The following is a 20,713-nucleotide window of genomic DNA, read 5'->3' as shown; positions in this document are numbered from 1 at the left end:
CGCGCGCCCCAGCAGCCAATAGGAGGCGCGCCTCGCGCGCGCTTTTAAGCATCGCGAGAGGCGCACCCCTCCCCCGGCACCGGGCAGCCAGCACAAGGCGGGGTTTTCGCAGGCGCCATTTTCTCTTCTGGCGAGCCAGGTCGCTCTCGCTCTCCTTCGCCGCCCTCGCTGCCTGCGCCGCTTCCGTCGCGGCTCCCACCGGGCAGGTAAAAAGACCAACCGGCCGCGGCGCGGCGGCGCGGGGCGGATGGCGCGGCCCTCCTCCCCTCCCGGCGGCCGGGCCTCTCTCGCCCTGGCCCTCACGGAGGGCGGGGCGGGAGCGGGGGCCGCCCCCCGGCCCTGACGGGCAGCCGCCTTGCCCAATGGGGCGGCGGCGGGCCCGCGCAGGGGTGAGGCGGCGGGGCCAATCGCCTGGTGGCGCTGGTGGATGTGCGAGTTGGCGGTGGGGGCTGCTCCCCTTTCTCTCCCGTCCGCGGTGGGGCCGGCGGCGGGCGCAGGTACGCGCAGCCCGCGGCGGGATGTAGCCGGGGCGGGCGAGGAGGGGGCGCTGCGCCCGCGGCGGGGGGCGACAGAGGGCAGGCTGGGCCGGGCCTGGCTGGGGCCAAGGGAGCTGCCGCCGTCCCCCTCTCGGCGCCGTTGCGTGACACAGCGATGCGGGAGGCCCGCCTCAACCCCCGGGTCCTGCCGCCGCGCCCCGGGACTCCCGTGGGCTGCCGCAGGGAACGGCGCGAGCGCTGCGTGGAGGAGGAGAAGGAGAGCGGGGTGTCGCCGCCTCGGCTGATGCTGGGGGTGGCCCCTCAGGCGGCTGAGGGCAGTCTGCGGGCCCCAGGGGACCCTCCCGCCCCCGGGACAAGGCTGTCTGTGCGGGCGGCCCTGGGCCCTGTGGCCCAGCCAGCGTGGCTCCCGGAGGGGCGGCGCGGCGCAGGCCGGCAGCGCTAGCGGGCGCTTTCAGAGGGCGGGGGAGCGGCGGCCGCCGCCGCCTTCCTGCGTCCGCCCTTGGTAACTCTGTGCCCGGGGCGAGTTGTCGGGAATTAATGGCGGGCGGAGGGGAGGGCGCTCTCGGCCGCGGCCTGCGCGGAGGCGGCCGCGGCGGGCCGATTGGGGAGCGCCCCGCCTCGCGGCCCGCCGCTTTCGGGGGCGGCGGCGGCGGCGGTGGCGGAGCCCCCTCGGCGGCGGGGCGGTCCCGCTCCGCCGGCTGCGCTGGGGCTCGGGCCGCCGGGCGCCTCCTTTGTGTCTCCCTGGGCGGAGAGGGGGGTAAATCTCTCCGCGGCCGCGTGGTGGAGGTGGTTTTTCCGCTCCCGGCTCCGCCTAGCAGCGGGCAGGCGCCATTACAGCGGCCGCCATTTCTGCTGGTCGCCGCCGCCGGGGAGGTGAGGCGAGGCTGGGGCCGCGGGAGTTATGTAACGCCGCCGCTCCCCTGCCCGGGAGCCGGCCCGGCGGCAGCGGAGGCCGTGCCGGCGGCGGGCGGCTGGGTCGCAGGGAGAGGGAGGGAGAGAGGCGGGAAGAGCCGCTGCGCCCCGGAGGGAGCGGGGCTGAGGCGCGCCGGCGTTTCCCAGCTCCTGTCTTAGGTCTGTGGTAGCTGGCGCCGCCTCCCCCCGCCTTTGGTGGCCGCTTTATCCTTTCGGTGTTTGTAAAAACACGGCATTAGTCAGTTTAATCGCGGGAACTCGATTTTCCCAGCGGAGCGGGGTGACTTGAGAGCACCTTAGGTACACGCGGCCGGGGGAGGTTTGGCTGGGCGGGTAAACACAGGCGACTAGGGGAAGCTAAGCCCTGATCAGTGTATTACGGTTCACTCCCCGCAGCCTTGAAATTATTAGGATGGTTCGAAATAGGATAACCGGGGTCCGAAATGACTATTTAAACCATGTAAAAGTCTGCCCGACCTCTTCCTGCACACACACCCCCCCCCCCCCCCCCAACAGCGTTTTGGCAACTCCTGGCTGAGATTTCGCTATCATTAGGTCTGTGTGTGTCCGTTACCCCACTTAAAGTGTCTGGAAGGACCAGCGTGTGCTGGGAAAGCAGTGCCTGCTGTTAGCTTGTACAAGCAGGGCAACAATTACAAATTAGCAGCTGGCTGAGAGTATGTTTAAAAAGCTAGCTGCACCTCATCCTATTTTTTCCTTCACGGATGCCAGAATGAATGGCTACCACTTGTTGAGGCAATGGAAATTAATAAAATACAAAGGGGGAAGCGCATGATTATTTTGCTGTGTTATCTCTAGAAACACATTTCTGAAGGGAATAAGTTGCAAAATTATTTCTTTTGTCTAGACTTCTCTCTAATGGGACTTACTAGTATTGTGAGATCAACTTAACAAAAGCATGTCACAAAAGATACCTATTTCAGAAAATCATGGTGAAGTTAAGCTGCTTTTGAGGTTCTTGTCTCTGTGTGTGCAGAGGATTATATGTAACTCCAGAGGGTGGTATTTTTAAAAGATTTTTTCCAGTATGGCTAGAAGCTGTAATTTGTCTTTTGTTCATCTATTATACTTGAGTGGAAGGCATGCTAAAATGCCTGGTAGTACATTGGCAGACAGTTTATGAAACTAATGCTGACAATAACCATAATAGGACTTTCTTTTGTTTCAGTTGTTTAGAACTAAACAGCAGGAGCAGATCGTTACATAGTGTCCTTTAAAAAATAAATCCAAGGCATGTGTCATAAAATGTGTTGAAAATAGGAGCTTGGATGCATGTTCACTTTAAATATCTGAAAATAATTTTTAGTAAATGTGGTTCAGTAAAACTAGCATGTGCCCCAAAACTATAATTCAGACAGTAATTGTTTATCTGTAAGTTTCAGACTTGTCTTTTATCTTGTCTTAGTGCTATGTTTGGCCTGTGTATGCTTTCTCTTTTTATAAAGAAAACCTTTGCAACAGAAACTCAGGTCAAACCTCTGGTTTTTGGCTGTAGTGAAAGCTGTAAGTGAGCAGAGTCACAACTGATACATGCTGTTTTCATAGGCTGTTGGATTTTGATCCCGCCCAGAATACTTGAGTTTTTCTCTGGAAGGATATATAATCGCGGTAAGTTCTAGAAGCAGGCATTTCTTTTTGCTTTTTCCCTTTAGCACAGTGTACAGTTTGCCTTTTCACAGAATAGATGTACCAGCTTTTTTATTCTTCAACAGGTTTTGCCTGCCCACCTAAGAAAAAAAGGCAATGGAGACTGAACAACAGGAAGAGACCTTTACCAACACAGAGACAAATGGTAAATTTTTTAAAGGACTATTTCTTTTTAGAAAGAGCCTCTTTAAATTTAAATGTTTCTAAATATTTTCTAATGCTTTAACTGCATCAAGTGTTTGTATCTGCAGTAATTTTGCGTTCTGCATTAACTCTTCTTGTTTTTAATTAGAACATAAAATTACATGTGCTTTTGAAGCATAAAGGCATAATGTCTCTGTTGGCATGTTAGACATGGGATAAGTAGCTTAAAGTTACGACTAAGGATTTGAAAATATTTCATAGTTAAATATTCAGTACTTATGTGGACAGTGTCAATATGTAAGAATACTATCAAGCATATCCATTAATTGCATTTTGTTTATTGCAGTTTTTACATGCAGTAGTATAAATGTGAAATGCCTCTAAAAAGCTTCATGAAAAACTTCTTTGGGCATAATTAGTGAGGAAGTTAGGGCATTAGTGTCGTTGATTCATGCCAGTTCTTTTCAAACAGTCTTTGAAGTGCTACTTTAGTATTATTCCACCAGTATTTCAGTGTTGGACAAACGGCATTTGAGCTTTTTGTCTGAAAGGTTTTTCCCAATTTTAAATGATAAATAAATACTAAGTGGGTGATGCTGCCCTGCTTTGAACAGCGTGTCATGAATTTCTCACTGGCTGTGTGCAACATTCTCATTTAAACCATAGGTCATAGATTTTTAAATATATTTTCTGCAGTTAATTGATACATAAGCTGATGAAGTAAAGACCTGTTTCTGTGCTATGGATGCTCTCAGAGTGGGCATCAATAATTAGTGTTGGGCCAATAGGAAAGAATGTGTTAAGAATACAGAGCATGAATTTCTCATGTGTTCCATTTCATTACAACTTGGAAAGTTAAATAAATGTTTGTGTTTCCCCCCTATGGACCTCTCTACAGGCAAACGTCCTGCAGAAGATATGGAGGAAGAGCAGGCCTTCAAAAGATCTCGGAACACAGACGAGATGGTTGAATTACGCATCCTGCTTCAGAGCAAAGTATGCTTTTTTGTTTTTTTCTGGTTTTGCTTATAGTGTTACTCAAGACAGTGGTGACAAAGTGTATGTTGGGGTATATGTTTAGAAAGAATATATACTTCATTTAACGTGAGAAAATTTACTAGGAATAATTTCAAGTGTGCGTGAATGGTGGTAAAAGTGTATTGCAATGGAATTATCTTCAGTAGTTTTTTTAAAGGGTAAGTCCCTAAGCATCAATACAGTTATTTTTAAAAGATGTACTTGCTGAAAAAACAGAGCAATAGAAATTATAAGGTGTTTTTACATTTGAGTGGAAGGTTGTTGTTTTGAGGGAAATGACTGTATTAGTTGTTGGAAAGGAAGCAGTTTAGAGAATGATTGGCTAGTGATTTTGAATTAAATATGAGAGTTAAGATGAGAACTTGCTTAGGATTTTAGTAACTCTCCTGAACAGATCTACTAAGCTTGTTCAAATATATCAACGGGAAGAAATGTGGGAGCGATGCTTCAGCGGTTGCAATGGTTTTGTTGACAAATGTAAATAGTTACAGTAAAGTTGCTATGTATGAATTTTCTCGGGTGTTTCCAGTAGTTACAGATGATTTGTACTTTCTGAAGTATCTCAGTCTTTTGTGTTGGCATGGGGGAATGTTAACTCTGTGTGGCATTTCTGACCAATAGTCAAGTTACGTGGGGTGCCGTGAAATGTTTTGCATGCTGTTAATATAATGTATACTCTGTGTAATAAAAGCAATACTTCTGCGTGTAATCCTCAAAATAACCTGGTAAAAATACAGTTTTGCAGTTACTTTCCTTGACTGTCTGCCAGTTTATTCCTGTTGATGTTAGAAACTTGAAGTTGGTGGCTGTTAACATTGACTTTAACCATTTTCAGAATATACTGCCTTGACAAGTCAGTTAAGTTAGAGGTATAAACCAAAATTAGCACTTGAAGTTACGAAGAAATGTTTGGAGTGCAAAACTGGCATTTGCAAACATACTCCTTAAAAAAAAATAATTAAGAAAAAGCTGATAAATTAGGGAAATCATTGACCTACATAACATTCATACAGTATATTTTTTTGAGAGCTATAGTTTATGAGATTGCTTTAACATAGGCAGAATTGCCTAGAAACTTCCATATGGAATTAGAATATTAGTTAAACTGAATATCATTCTCTTAAGTTCAGTGGTAAGAGCTGTTGGTCATTTTTTCCATGGACAAACTATATCAGTTTGTTTCAATTTGATCTGAACCTTTCAAAAGCAGTGCCCGACTGCCCCCACCCCCCAGGCCAACAGCGTAATGCAAAAATAGATTTACCATTCTTAGTCTTGAGCTCAAAAAGGTAGTCTGTGCTGTGCTGGCATAACATAACTTCTGAAAACTATTTTCCAGAATGCTGGAGCAGTGATTGGAAAAGGTGGCAAAAATATTAAGGCACTTCGTACAGACGTGAGTATATATGAGTTTGAACTAATTTAACACCAATTCTTTCAGAGCACTACATCAAAAGCTTGATTGCATTTCTAGAAATGGGAGCAATTCAACTCTAGACATCAGTAGTCTAGTTACAAGCCATTTGTATTGATCATTAGAGTAGATGACTTAGTTCTTCAATTTCTACTGTAATTAAAACCCAGCTTGACTCGTGGAAAGAGAGGTTTATATTAAATCTCTTCACTTTTGAATAGGATTCCACTAAATTACACACTTCAAGTGAGTTAACATCCTAACTAGAAATATTGACGAAGCTTAAAACCCTTAATTGTGCCATTCCCCATATGTATGAATCAATTACAGTACTACTGAAACCATTGCAGGTGGCTGGCTTAACCCGGTGGTAGAGGAATTCTTTTAACTTCCTTTAAAAAAAGCAAACAAACAAAATGGTCCATCTGTTCTTCAACAGCTTGTACATGAAACACAAAAGCATTAATATTAAGGTTGCATGATTTAAATATGGGTATAGAACAGTAAAGGAATGTTCTATTCTGTTACTTGGAAGCATTTTTAAATGGTCATGACTTGCCTATTCACATTTTACAGTGGGTTGACTCTTGTGATTAGACACATGCTCAGCGTTAATGTTGTGTATTTATAAAACCTGGCAACGCTTCTTAAATTCCATATATTTACACTCCTGTACTTAACATCAGCTACAATTTCAACAGTTTTTCTGATCAAGACTCTGCTCAACACAAGATTTGGCAATATTGTTGTTACAAATCAGTTCCAACTCAGTTCATAAACTACCGCAACTAGAATTGAGGTTTAAGTTGAAATGGTCAGGAATCATACATATGCTCACTAACTTTGGCAGCTAGCTGGTTTTTTTTTTAGGGTGTTTTTTTTTGTGGCTTTTTTTTTGTTGGTTTTTTTTTTAAGTGAATCAATATGTCACCTAAGTCCAGATAATTTAGATTGGTCTGGAAAACTATCTCTCCCGATTTGCCCAAGGTTCTAGTAATACCAGTCTCGACAGGTTTTGTGTCTACCCTCATGAGCCAGCCTGCTACTGAAACATCACATGTTAAAAGTAAAAAGTAGTTTAGTCAGATCAAGTGACTCATTTTTAAGGTCCATACTGTTAAGCCACAGTCGGTGTAGCAATCCGTTATTGTGTTAGTCTTCAGAACAACTTAAGCTTGTTTCATTAATTGAGAGTAATGAGTATAGTTTGTATTAAATTAAAATTTATTGCTTTTCCCCCTTTTCCCTCTCCTTGTTTTTTTGGCCATATATCTCCGTTGCCCATGTACTGGATCGACTTGCCCCTGCGTTGCCCACCATGACGTTGGCCCATCCGCCCCTGAACGCCCATGTGAAAACCCTGGTTGGCTATGCCCAAAAATGTGCTCGTTGCCAAACGGGTACCATACTTGACAACTTCCGATTGAATGCCCATGCCCAATGCCAACATCCACGAACGCCAATGACCAATGCAGTACAATGCCAGTGTTTCAGTCCCAGACAGCAGTGGCCCCGAGCGGTATGTCCCAACAGTTTATGCCTCACTGCCTGATTAGAAAGAGAGAAATGTATTTTATTACCTGCCTTTGATATAATTAAATAGTATCCCCTTATAGACGGTGTATTGTTTTTTTTCAAGTTTTCTGTCTTATTTTCCCCATTAAGTCTTTTTGTCACTGAACTTTTACGTGAGTTGCCCACCCAAACAATCCACTAATTTTATTTCAATGGAAGGAGCACAGCTTCAAGTGTTGCATATTTGCTGCATTGTAAATCAAATTGTTTCAAAATAGTCTCTCGCTCTGTCTTTGTGGCCCACCTTGCTCCCCTCAACATTGCCTGTTCATAATTATTTCTGATGAAATGCTAACTCTGGTTCACTTTCCTTCACTTCTCATTTGTTTTGTCTTTTTTTTGTCTTGCATTTGTATTTGTTTTCTTGGAGAGCCCATTAGTAATCTGATTTCTAACTGGTCTCATAACCTTACTCCAGATACAATGTTCACCACTTGCATATCCCCACTTTTTCTATGAGAAGGTGTGCCAGTTTTACCAATGTAATAGCGAGGGTATCCTAAATTAGTGGTGGCGGGGAACATGAATATTCACTTCTGCTTTCAGTTCTGCGTCAATTTCTTGCCCACTTAATCTGAGCCCTTCCAAAAGCCCATTCTGTCTTTCTCTCTCTCTTTCTCTCTCTCCCTCTCTCTGCAAGACCTACCTAATCTTAAATTTATCATGCATATATATTGGGCATAAACAAAGATGCATGTGTTGTAAATTGAACAAACAGGTTTACTTTAAATGGGGAATATTAATTGTAAGCTCTTCTGTGTAGTAAATCTTGTTAGAATTTTGTGTATGATGATGAAAAAAATTTACTTCTACTTCTTCTTTTCCACCTTCTCCATATTGTCTGGCATTATGGCCTCCAACAGCATCCTGAGCATAAGTGCAGATATAGAGACAATTGGAGAAATCCTGAAGAAGATTATCCCTACTTTAGAAGAGGTATCTCTCTTAACATTTGTTTCTTTTTAGAGGTGAAAGATTAGCTCTTGAAACTATACGGTTCTAGATGATTTGCTGCTTTTTAAATATAGGACAATGGAAAATAAAAAACAAAAGCCTTTTAAAGAAGGGTTATCGCTCTCAAACTACATATTGGCATTGTTTTGGTAGAGGATAGAGACAGGTTTCAAACCGCGTCCCCCTTTTCAAAATACTTGCCTCCTGACTTGTCATCCACATTTTGAAGTAGTTGTATTGTAACTTGTGTCCTGCATGGGCTTTGTAAGTAAGACTGTTGCACTGTTTTGATAGATATGTTCTTAAATCTTTGTAGAAAGTTGTGCATGTAATATAATGAATAAGGAAAGCATGATCTGACATCAGTTTATGGTGAGGTGCTTAAATAGTTGCGATCTTATCAAAGGAAATACAGGATTACAATTTAGCAGTGTCATACCATTATGCTTGCAGGAAAAAACCCCAATGTTTTAAATTTTTATGTGACTAATATTTTATTCTTTTCTTTGTATGCATCTTTCTTACAGTATCAACACTACAAAGGCAGTGACTTTGACTGCGAATTAAGACTTCTCATTCACCAAAGTTTGGCAGGAGGAATTATTGGTGTTAAGGGTGCTAAAATTAAAGAGCTCAGAGAGGTACTTGTTTCCTGTTCTTCTGAGATTTGGGTTTTTTCAATAAACAACTTAGTGTTTTGTGTTCATAAGGGACAAGTGTAAGTATCTTCTGTGCAGTAATTCCTTCAGAACATACGGCATACGTGATTTCAGTGTTTTGAGATGGATCTGTGAGTTGCAACTTTCTTGCAAACCCTCAGAAAGTAAAGTCGTTGGTGATGGAGCCTAGGACTTGTTACCAGGCTTCTGAAAAATACTTGTGGTAGAGTAATGTTTTTAAAAAGAAAGGATTTTTTTAATTAAAATAGCATTTGTCACTCCTAGAACAAACTGCTGCATGGAATAGATTTATTCGTGTGGTTGGACCTGCAAAATGGTTTAGAATGAATGCATCTCCACAAATTCTTATGATGGTAATTCAGTAGATGTCTGAATATTACTGTAAAAGGGCTTTTTTTTTTTTTTTTTTTAAATTCTACCTCCTAGAAGACCATTGCTTTCTTTCAATGAAGGAATGAGATTTTAAAAAGCTAATGGTCTCTATGAACTTAAGACACACTTCTGTTTTCTGTCCTTTCTTGGCATTGTGTCAGAGGCAATGTCAGGTCAGTTAAGGTATAACCTGTTTGCATGGGTTGAGAAAGGCAAGGTAACCAGGCATAATCCCAGCAACATTACTGTCTTGCATCCAAAGCATGTTCTCTTGACATGTGAAGGTTAATACATGTAACTTGTAAGCTTGCAATGGATACGTGGTCCTGCTAGTTTTTAATTAAATGATGGTGTAGATGAGCCATAATTGAAAGAGGAGAAAATGGAACTTTTTTCCTCTTCTTACAAAACTATGTCAGCACAGATCTTAAAAAAAAAAAAAAAGTCATCTTAAAATTAAATTTGTTGTGAGAACTGAGAAACAAGCACGCACTTAAAATCACTGGGAATTTGTCTTTTGGATTGTTTCTTTAAAAATGTATTAATGGGTTTGTAAAGTTGTTAAAATACTTACATTAGATAATCTTAGATTTTTTTTTTTCTTCAACAGAACACTCAGACCACCATTAAGCTCTTCCAAGAGTGTTGTCCTCATTCTACTGACAGAGTGGTGCTTATTGGTGGAAAACCTGATAGAGTCGTTGAATGTATCAAGATTATCTTGGATCTTATCTCTGAGGTAATACTTATTAACTTTATTTTATTCTTTCATGGTCATCCGTGAATGTTAAGGATCATTTGGATGAAAAGCGTATCTTTCAGTTTCTATTCTGAATTTAGTACCTCCTACTTTCCCAGTAACAAAGTGATTGACTGGTACCACCTTTTGAAGCTGTTTCCATTTTCTAGAATTGGAGTGTACTTTATGGGGGAGGGAAGCAATTTTTTGTACTAGTGGGCCATTATTCATGCTTTGCATGTCATTAAGATGAAAAAATTGAAGAGGAAGGGGGACAAAATTTATTTGCCACTGATAAGTAACAGCAGTTTCTCTATCATAGTTAAGTTCATGGGAAACACATCACCATCTCCTTAACAGCTTTATGAAATCAAGAACATGTTCCAAATGCATAAATCCATTTCATACATTTAATATATTGATTTCATTAAATATGCCAATTGTAATAGTCCTAATTGGATTGGGGGGGGGAATTGTTTTTTTGTTTGTTTGTTTTAGTCTCCAATTAAAGGACGGGCCCAGCCTTATGATCCCAATTTCTATGATGAAACATATGACTATGGTGGATTCACAATGATGTTTGATGATAGAAGGGGACGTCCAGTAGGCTTTCCGATGCGTGGAAGAGGAGGTTTTGATCGAATGCCCCCTGGTCGTGGTGGACGACCTATGCCTCCATCAAGAAGAGATTATGATGATATGAGCCCTCGCAGAGGACCTCCACCACCTCCACCAGGTCGTGGAGGTAGAGGTGGCAGCAGAGCTCGTAATCTTCCTCTTCCTCCTCCACCACCTCCTCGTGGCGGGTGAGTTGTTGCATAAATGCATTATACAAAACTCATGTTGTGTACAGTCTCCTGAGTCATGTACATCTTTCCAGTGTTTTTTCCACACTTCCATGTTGGTAGTGATTATGCAGGATTGCATGTGTATTAGATGAGAGTATTTTGAAAAGTACTGGAATTTAATTATTGCTGCACTGTAGTAATCTACCAGGACTATAGTCAGTAGTTCTGAAACTTCTATGTCATTCAGTACTTGGCTAGAGTAGTTTGAAATTTTAAGTTGTGTGTGAACCATGAATGTGAAAATTTAACTTAGAATAGCTAAACTAGTTTATAATGCAATTCACATGCTGCTGGTTTTTTTCATTTTAGAGATCTTATGTCCTATGACCGAAGGGGCAGACCAGGAGACCGTTACGATGGCATGGTACGAGTTTAAAATTTGCCTTGTCCTGTTTCATAAGCACAGTTAGCGTGCTCGCTGCCTCAAGATACTGTTGCTGAATGCATGCACTTAAGTGTGGGACATGCATGGTTCTGATGATACCACCAAAATGTTTTGTCTATACAAATGGTCCCTCCTGTGGAGGAATGTTTGGGTTGTAAGTGGTATCTGGGACATGATCTGTTTGCTTTCTTTCCTCCCTGCCATCAAAAATGATACAGAAAGTTTGACTGTGCTCTACCCTGCAGGTTTTCTTGCACTGACCATCTTTTAGATTTTTTTTTTCATCAGGATGACAGAAATAGGAATTGGGAGGCCTTTCAGATAAAGAAAACGTGTCAGAACAACATCGCTGAAATCCTTTGATTCATACAAGCATTCTTAACATTAATGTTGGAAAACACAAGTATAGGTAGAATAATACAGATTAAAGAATAGTATCTGTGAAGAGCTGTAGTTGATCTGGAAGGTGACTGCTCTTTTGAATAAGTTCTTGTCTATTTGCTGTTTTCTCTGTCTGCGAAAATTCCACTGTAATTCCAAATGTTTGGGAGCTAGGGCCACTGCTAAGTTGAATCCTAAATTAAATTGGGTACATTTGACCATATTAATGCTAATACTTGCTGAGGAAAAAAATATCTCGTAGCATATGGAAGCTTAAAAAATGGCTTAAAGATACTCTTCCATGTTGTATTCTGAAATGCTACTTCCCAGCAGTCATCTGCTGTTTCCTAGATTCCTCTTTCCTGGGAAGAGAAATAAGGTGTGTCTGTGAGGTAGATCTCTATAGTAACAATCTTCTTTTCTCCTCTGGCTTTGTTTGGCACCTTCTTTAAGATGACAGGTGAGACAAGATTTGTTTTCTGTTTTTCTTCTTTTTTTTGCCCTCATTTAAATGAATGGAAGAGAAAGGAATTGGAGGAGCTATGAAATGGGCTACCTAAATGGGCTTTACACACTTCCTCCTTCTTGGGAGTAAGAGTTACTGGAAATATGTATTGCAAGAATGCCACATGCTTACTAGAAATACAAAAAAAAAAGTGTGACCCGTGCTACTCTACATGTTAAGAAACTGCAAGAATTGAGAAGTACACCTTCCAAGATTCCTTACATGTATTTACACGTTTTCAAAGCTCAGGTTTTGTGTTCTTGTATTTGCAGCTAATAAAGCCTGTGCTAGAGCATATAAACTGAGCGGCCTGCCCTTATTTGGTTGAGCACAGTCTTCTTAGCTTGACTCTTGGGCAGTAGTGTGTTCTATTTTTATTCCATTCCAGCTAGAATAGAAAATCCATTTTGACATCTATTTAGCCTGACTTTTGTCAGGTTGACCTTTGATTTCTTGACATGAATTTCTAAAAATAAGTGGAGTCCTCTCTCTCCATTTTTTTTCATTCCAAAAAACCAATTTTATTTCCACTCCACAGTGAAGCTGCTCATGGCTTTGACTCCTTTATGACCCAAGTATCATAGCCTTGTGAAAGTGAGGACTGCTTCCCAACAACTATTTAATTTCTAGTTTTTGTTAACCGTGATCCTAGTATCGTCAATAGTGTAAACAGATAGGAAGTCTCCATGTGAGGCTGGAGCTGGAAATGTCATGCCAGAAGTGTAAGGTCATCTTATGCTACCCTTTGTTTCGTATAGAAATCATTCTCTAACAAAACATTTAAACTAGAGTAAACCAACATCATTGTGAACTAAGTAATGCATTGGAAAGGCTGCTCTAAGAGAGCAAAAGTGCTCTTTCACATAGATTCTATTTTATATAAATATAATAAAAGGCAAGAATAGATGCTTTTCTCAGAGGAATGTCTTGAAAATCATGGAAATGTTGAATGTATATAAACAATCTCCTTTTTTTGCCAGTTCTCTTTTCCACTAAAGGCAGAAAGATTGAGTGGTCCTTTAAAACTGGATGCTGAACTGTGAATTTTCTGGAATTCCAGAATTACGACAGTATTGACAGCCTTGTAAATGCTGAGATGAGGAAAAAACATTTTGATTTTAAAAGACAGGTTAATTCCTCTTGCCCATGTGGAGTCAGCCACTTAAGAAGATACTTGTCTGTTAGCCTGGCTTACAGTTGTAGTTTAGTTATGCACTGCTGTTGAAAAGAGTCCATTTGGTTTATCATCTGTGTTCTCAAGCTTTTTCCTGAAGGACAGACTTGTATTGTTTCTCTGTTAACAGAGCTATATATTTCAGTGTGTAACGGCTCCAAATCGAATGCCTGTGGACCATAAGGGCTATTCTGACAGCTGAAAAAACCTGAATATATTTCCAGTATTTCTTTAACACCCTCATCCTCAGGGGTCTTTCAGATACACAAAGGCACACAGATATCAATGGCAGGGGTGGAAAATAAAGTGGACAAAAATATAAAGTAATTTTATCCCCTCACCTCTTTTTTAACTGATCAAGTACTGAAATTTTCAAAGTACTCAAAATTTTTAAATCAAAGTTAATAGAGACTTAAATCAGAATGTTTCCTGTTACGTGGACTGTCTCCTCAGAGACTTCTGTGAGTGTCTTCAGACTTCTAATGTGCTTTTGCTCCTTCAAATGCTTCCTAGTTCTTCATCTTTTTTTAACTTATATATGTGTGTGTACATACATATGTCTTGACATACAAACGCTTGAATAAAGGCACATACACTTAAAAAAACCCCAAAACATTATTCTTGTTTAAGAGATGGGACATTAACAAGCATGTAAAAAATCAGTAAAGGAACTGATTCCCTACTAAAAAAGTAGGGAAACTTCCCTATTTATCCATGCAGATGCTGGAAGAAAGTAACAAAATTTCACTCTCCTGGGTCACTGTTTAAAAAACAGGGAAAATCATGATAAAAGAATTTGACATCACTTAGGACTGCATACATTTTAAATTCTTTGTCTTACCCAGCCAGCATGTCATCTGGTTTCTATTCTAGTAGCGGTAGTCACTAGCACAAATGAGTTCACAGAGCAGAATATTCTGTTACATATGTGAAGTTACCCTGTTTGAGAAGCTGGGTTAGAGTGCACAAATGAAAATCAGTTGCTGAAATTGTAGAACTCTGAAAGAACGAAATGCTATATATCACATTTTAAAAACATAATTAAATTTCTAATATAGTTAGGCAGCAGTAGATTGTTAGTCTACTTATTGGCTATATGAGGTATATGGAAATGAATTGGTAGAACAGGAGAAGCAGTGTCCTTCCTCCTTGACCTGCTGTTGGCATAATCACTGACAGTTAGTTGTTTCAATCTTGCTAAACCGTAATTTTCTAACACATGGAAGAAATGAAAGATTTTTCTAACACATAGTAGAAATAAAAGATTTTGATACATAATAGTACTTAAGGGTGTTCTAAAAGAAAAAAAAAATTGTTCAAGCTTTGCTCTGCCATTAACTCCCTGACCTTTTTTTGTTAGAAGAAAAATCTGTTTACACACAGAAAAAGGGGGAAAAGTGTGTATGACCACTTACAGTTTCTTCAAAGTGAAATTAAAAGGGAGCAAGTCTTGAAAGTGGTCTAAATCACATACTTTTAATTCCTTGTTATAGTATAAATTGTTTCTCTGTACCAGTATGTATTGTATTTGCTTGCCAAGTCACCTTTAAGTCTGCATGACATGGACTTAATTGAGATTTCTTTCCTCTTTTCATCCTATTATGTTGTGTCTGGAAGATGATGCAGTGTCATGTGGATGCCTGTGACGACATGCAGCCACCAGAGTTGGTGAGTGTGCTCAACCTTTTTCTGAAAACTGCTTTATTGAACAGGTTAAGTGGTAACGGGAATTTCTTGATCGCCAGTGTAGTCAGTGGCAACTTGCACATATTCAAAATCATAAAGCTGTCCTTTGGACTTAGCATTTATTGGCAGTTTGCCTTAACGGTCTGTCCTGCCTGTGCAGGCAGGTAATGTTAATCGAAATGTGGAAGTATGCAGCAGCACAGCCAAAAGAGAGGAACTTTTCTGTACCTCTTTTTACCTTTTACACACCCCACTTTCATTTTGTAAGTAGTAACTTTCTCCGTAACTGACGCACTGCAGATGCATGCATTTAGGTTATATATTTTGTATTAACTTCATGATGTTGTGTTTTCTCATATTTCAAACAGCAAATATTAAAAGTAGCCTCTTATATTTGTGGATGAAATATTACACTTTACTTACCAATGTATTTGAAAATACACCATTTGATCAGGTAGGTTTTGGGAAGGGAAGTTACAGGGTTCATCAGGTGTTCATGCTGTCTAGAAGATGGCAAAGTGCTGCCAAATAGTAAAAGTCAGCTCTTAGCTTAGATAAACACAGCAAATGTAATTGCTTAACTCATGTGCTGTCAAGTTCATTTGCTGTCCTGTAGTCTGGGGAGGGGGGAGGCAGAAATGATCAAGTAAAGGATTGTTCTTTAAAACAGATGAGCCCAAAAAGGGATCCTGTGGCAAATATTGACAGGAATATGTCTATGTGTATGCAGTATGCTGCTCTGATCAGCCTCTGAATTAAGTTTTAAGCAGAGTCCTTCATTCTCTTGGATTTTGGACTGCACTACAAGCTCTGTTATATTGTATTACAATCTGTATTGCTAAGCAACGTGGCTACACAATATAGGTTGCTTAGAGACAGAGAATAAGCTCAACTCCTTGGTCTGAGTAGCTTCCATTTTGATCTTCTGGAAAGGTAGCAGGTAAACAGTATTTTGGTAAAAGTTGATGCATTACAACTTCTGCAAACAAGTAGTGGCGGTTGGTTGAACTTGGCTGGCTGCCAGGTGCCCACCCAACTACTCTTTTACTCCCTCTCCTCAGCAGGATCAGGGGAGAAAGTAAGGTGGAAAAGCTTGTGGCTCAGGATAAAGACAGGGAGTTCACTTACCAATTACCATCATGGGCAAAACAGAGTCAACGTGGGGAAGATCAATTTATTGCCACTTTTAAATAGAGTAGCGTGGTGAGAAACAAAAGAGGAAAACTAAAAACACCTTTCTCCTACCCTTCACTTCTTCCCAGGCTCAACTTCATTCCTTCATTCCCTACTCTTCTGATTCCTCTGCCACGAGTGGTGCAAGGGGGATGAGGAGTGGCAGGTTGTAGTCAGTTTATCACGCTTTGTTCCTTCCTCCTCACGTTGTTCTCCTGCTCCAGTGTGGGGTTCCTCCCATGGGACACAGTCACTCACAAACAGCTCAAATGTGGGTGTTTCCAATGGACTGCAGTTCTTCAAGAACTGCTCCAGCCTGGGTCCTCTTCATGGGGTACAGTCCTTCAGGAACAGACTGCTCCAGTATGGGTTGCCCACAGGCCCTGCTAGGCACCTGCACCAATGTGGGCTCTCCACAGGCTGCAGCTTCCTTCAGGGCCTATCTACCTGCTCCCAGCATAAGGCCCTCTATGGGCTGCAGTTTGGCTATCTGCTCCAATGTGGTTCTCTCTGTGGGCTGCAGAAGAAGCTCCATTGCAGCACCTGGAGCACCTCTTCCCCCGCCTTCTTCACTTGGTGCGTGCAGGATTGTTTCTCTCACTTTTTTTGCTCTTGCTAATCTGTAACAGCCAGTGCACGCTAGGTTTTTTTTACCCGTTCTTAAATGTTATCACAGAGGTGCCACCATCTTTGCCGATGGTCTTGGCTTTAGGCAGAAGTGGGTCCATTTTGGTGTTGACTAGAATTGGCTTTGTCCGGCACAGGGCAGCCCCTGGCCTCTTCTCACAGAGGCCACCTCAGCAGTCTCCCAGAAGCTGAATTCTGCACAACTGTGTATGTATATTCTCTGCTTCTGTAGGAAAGTATAAAAATGGGGTCTTGTGCACTTAGAAGGCATTAGATGAAGTGAAGCACTTGATGTTAAATACTGGTCTACAAAACTAAAAATAAAAAGAGGCCAGGAGTGCTTGTTGCAGTGATTTGGATTTGGTGTGTGGTGGCTTTAGAGGAACAGAAGTAACTCATGTCATGATTATCTGTTCTAAGACAGAAGGGATCATAGCATAGTCTGAATCAAGAGACAAGTTAGAGCTATTCCTAATAGCTTTGGGTTTTTTTCTGAAGATGTTGATGAAGTAAGAGGATTGACAGCCACTGGGTAAACTTTTTGCCCCAAAACTGAAGACTTGAGTCTCTCCTGAGCTGTATGGTAGCGTTAATAAGGCTGTACTCCGATCTTTTTGTTTGAACGTAGTTTAGTCCAAGGGTCAGGAGTAGGTCAGCATCAAGAGCTGTCTACCAGCAGCTGAATTAGTGAGACTGCTTGGTAAACTGGTATAGCTGGATCCTTTATGTCATTTTATGCCTTAACTTCTAGCTAGGTTTTGACAGGGCAGGCTAAGAGGTTAATGAGATTTCCCCACCCACCCCTTTTGTTTCTGGTCTGCCCTCTGCCTCAGTATGCCTTTGATGGCACAACATTGTTGTACTTATAGTAAGGTTGAGGGTTGAGATTTTTGCATAAAATAGGCTCAAAGTTAAGAATATGATACTTAAGATGAAAATATGTTAATGAAGCATGGCTATTCACTATTTAAGGTTTTTTCTCTTTCTCTTACAGTTTGAGGGTGGCTCTGGATATGGTAAGTGTTTATATAGAACCTTTACCTGTACTTAATTATGTAGTTATTAAAGGGCTTGATGCATACGTTTAAATCAGACTATTCTTATGCAGGGGGGCGTGGTTCATACGGAGATCTTGGTGGACCCATCATCACAACACAAGTAACGATCCCCAAAGATGTAAGTAAAGTTGGCTTGCTTTCAGCTTATGTTTTCTCTTAAAAAAGAAAAGTCACAGCCTTTTCTATACTACATAAGTAAATCAGAAGTATCAAGGGTGCTTGATGAGTACTTCTCATATAAAGCAAGTGTTTCTAAATCACCAAAAGTCTATTCTTCGAGTGTTTGTGTGTTCCCTTTAGAGAGACACTAAACAATTTTACTAATTGTTAATATTCAGTAATAGAGATGGTCTCTGTAACTTGTTTTTTGCAAACGAGTAACTTGTTCTCCCACTTTTATCCCATCTGTGCTTATACAATTAATATTGCAGGGGGTATTTTGAGGCTGTAAAGTATGCTTCCATTGCAACTCTTTAAACTTACGGAAGCTAATCAAACACTGCTGTGATTTTCATAACTGTTTTTAGAGAGGAAGTTGTATCAGGAATTGAACGCTTTGCTTTCTCCCGTAGTTGGCAGGATCTATTATTGGAAAGGGAGGCCAGAGAATCAAACAAATACGTCATGAGTCGGGAGCTTCGATCAAAATTGATGAACCGTTGGAAGGTTCAGAAGATCGGATAATAACTATTACGGGAACACAGGACCAGATACAAAATGCACAGTATTTACTGCAGAACAGGCAAGTTAAAGTTTATGTCCCTACTGTCAATTTTAAACTGACATGTACATTCTAAAGCTGCTCTTCTCTGTGATAGTTTTTAGAAGGCAGGTTTTAAGTAACTATTTGAACCTAACTTCTGCAGTGGTAGTTCTGCCTTGATTATGTTGATTCTGTTCTCCATTCTAATTAAAATGAAGACACCCTCAAAACTAATCTTGCTGGAAGACGCCTTAACCAAGCAGTCCTCTCATTTCTCTGGTGAAAACTGCTGCAAAAAAACTACTTGTAATAAATTACATAGAGCCTGTAGAAAATATAGAAGATTTCATTGGATGTTGGTCTAGTTCTGTGTGGAAGACTAGTGATTTTGTTGTTTTTAGATAACTAAATTGACAACAAATCACAGTCTGCCATATGGCACAGACCATGCCTCTACAGGATAAGTTGAAATCGATTTGGGGCTGTTATGCAGCATTTCACACCTTGTTGACATTACTTTTGTCTTTTCTGCCAAATATTAACAGCTTCAGATCTAATTTGTTTAGTTTTGCTTTAATAACATGTTGGCTGTCATAGCAAATTTTAGCATTTTAACTTGAATGTTTGGCTTTAGACTACTAATACTTAAATGTGCCTAAAATATATTACTATACCTGTAATTAATAGCCATTAATCTTTTAAAATTATTTACTTTAAATGTATTAGGAATTTGTAATTTAATCTGTTCTCTAAGATTGTCATTGTGAATGTTGATGCAAGATGTATGGTTCATCATTCTAATACATGCTTTTTTCTTTTTCTTTTATAGTGTGAAGCAGTATGCAGATGTTGAAGGATTCTAATGCAAGATTATTTTTTCTTTTTTATAGTGTGAAGCAGTATTCTGGAAAGTTTTTCTAAGACTAGTGAAGAACTGAAGGAGTCCTGCACCCTTTTTTTTTTTATCTGCTTCTGTTTAAAAAGCCAACATTCCTCTGCTTCATAGGTGTTCTGCATTTGAGGTGTAGTGGAATCTTTGCTGTCCACCAGATGTAATGTTTAGTTCCTTACAAATATGTGTGGGGAGGGAAAGGGCGCACAAGACTAACACTGAAATTTTGAAGCAGCAGCAGAGTGAATACTATTTTTGTTCATTGTTGGTGGTAAATTGTAATGTTTTTCTGTAACTGTTGTGAACACCCTCTTTTTGTACACTGTATTTTTTTCTGAAGAGGGAAAGAGTACTGGTAGTCCATGTGTCCCTGGCATCCTTTGAAGGCAGTGTGCAGGATGTAGTGCTCCTTTGTAAGAATCATTTTATCATTTTAAAATAAATTTAGTGAACTTATTCTTGGTGGTTATTTTTCTTCAGATATAAGTATGGTAATATCCAAAATGGATACACCCTTTTTTTTCCCCTGCATATAAATGAAATTGCAATTAAGCTTGCTCTTCTGCTTCTTTGATATAGATGGAGTTATGTGGGGGTTTTTGACAAATCAAAGAAACTGTGTGAAAACAATGACTCTGCTTTGCTGTTTGGGGAAAAAACGCAAAAATATTCATGCAAATGTGTAAAATTTGACATTTTTGCAAGTGTTTGGCCCTCTTTGCAGTACATATATATATTGGTGACAGTATATAAATAAAATATTTCAAAACTTTGTGATGTCACTGAGTAAACAGTGGTAAAGTACACCTCGTTAGACAGCTCGCTTAATGCAGATAACACTGTTAGAAATGACAGTTGCTGTACCATTACTGAATGAATTATAGTTGTTTTCTGAGCTTTCATTTGTATGAGGTAGAAATTCTTATGAATTGGCAAATTGACGGTATCTTAACTCTGTAACTTGTTTTTATTGTATGCAAAACTTAAACTTGGTTTCCCTGTTGTATGTTGAATTCCATAGGAGTTACTTGTGAGAAATGAAAAAATATAAAGCCTCTGGATATCTCATGTAACACCTTGGCATTTGTATTTATAGTTTACAAGTTTAATTTCACTTCCTGAATAAAAATGAACGCGAAACCATGCAAGTGTGTTGCATGTATGGATACGATAGGTCCAGAATACACGTGGATTCTTTTACTCTGGTGGGTTGTTTTGGGGGGGGGGGGGGGCGTGTAGTTTTGTTTTTTACCTTGGGTTGTAGAACATTTTGCTTTGCTTTTTTAAT

At 40.7% G+C, this 20,713-nt stretch overlaps 1 protein-coding gene across 10 annotated transcripts; it reads left to right on the top strand.

Annotated features, from left to right (window-relative positions):
• The first annotated feature begins 66 nt into the window (after positions 1-66).
• On the top strand, positions 67-20,568 carry HNRNPK (heterogeneous nuclear ribonucleoprotein K). 10 transcript variants are annotated; one of them, XM_069776390.1, is made up of 16 exons: positions 67-206; positions 2,976-3,038; positions 3,143-3,222; positions 4,120-4,217; positions 5,599-5,655; positions 7,149-7,192; positions 8,112-8,184; positions 8,730-8,843; positions 9,865-9,993; positions 10,492-10,799; positions 11,151-11,205; positions 14,904-14,954; positions 17,767-17,788; positions 17,866-17,948; positions 18,403-18,572; positions 19,363-20,568. In XM_069776390.1, exons 3-16 carry the CDS (start codon positions 3,174-3,176, stop codon positions 19,394-19,396), a joined length of 1,287 nt encoding a protein of 428 aa, XP_069632491.1. In that variant the 5' UTR covers positions 67-206; positions 2,976-3,038; positions 3,143-3,173; the 3' UTR covers positions 19,397-20,568. The 10 variants fall into 10 exon arrangements, with proteins under 10 accessions (XP_069632491.1, XP_069632484.1, XP_069632492.1 ...); XM_069776383.1 differs by having other exon boundaries at positions 4,108-4,217; XM_069776387.1 differs by lacking the exon at positions 67-206 and adding an exon at positions 394-497 and having other exon boundaries at positions 4,108-4,217; positions 19,424-20,568.
• Positions 20,569-20,713: the final 145 nt, after the last annotated feature.

The sequence above is a fragment of the Haliaeetus albicilla genome, chromosome Z (genome assembly GCF_947461875.1).
Source record: "Haliaeetus albicilla chromosome Z, bHalAlb1.1, whole genome shotgun sequence".
In the NCBI taxonomy this organism is placed as follows: Eukaryota; Metazoa; Chordata; class Aves; order Accipitriformes; family Accipitridae; genus Haliaeetus; species Haliaeetus albicilla.
This window is presented reverse-complemented; position numbering and strand designations above follow the sequence as displayed.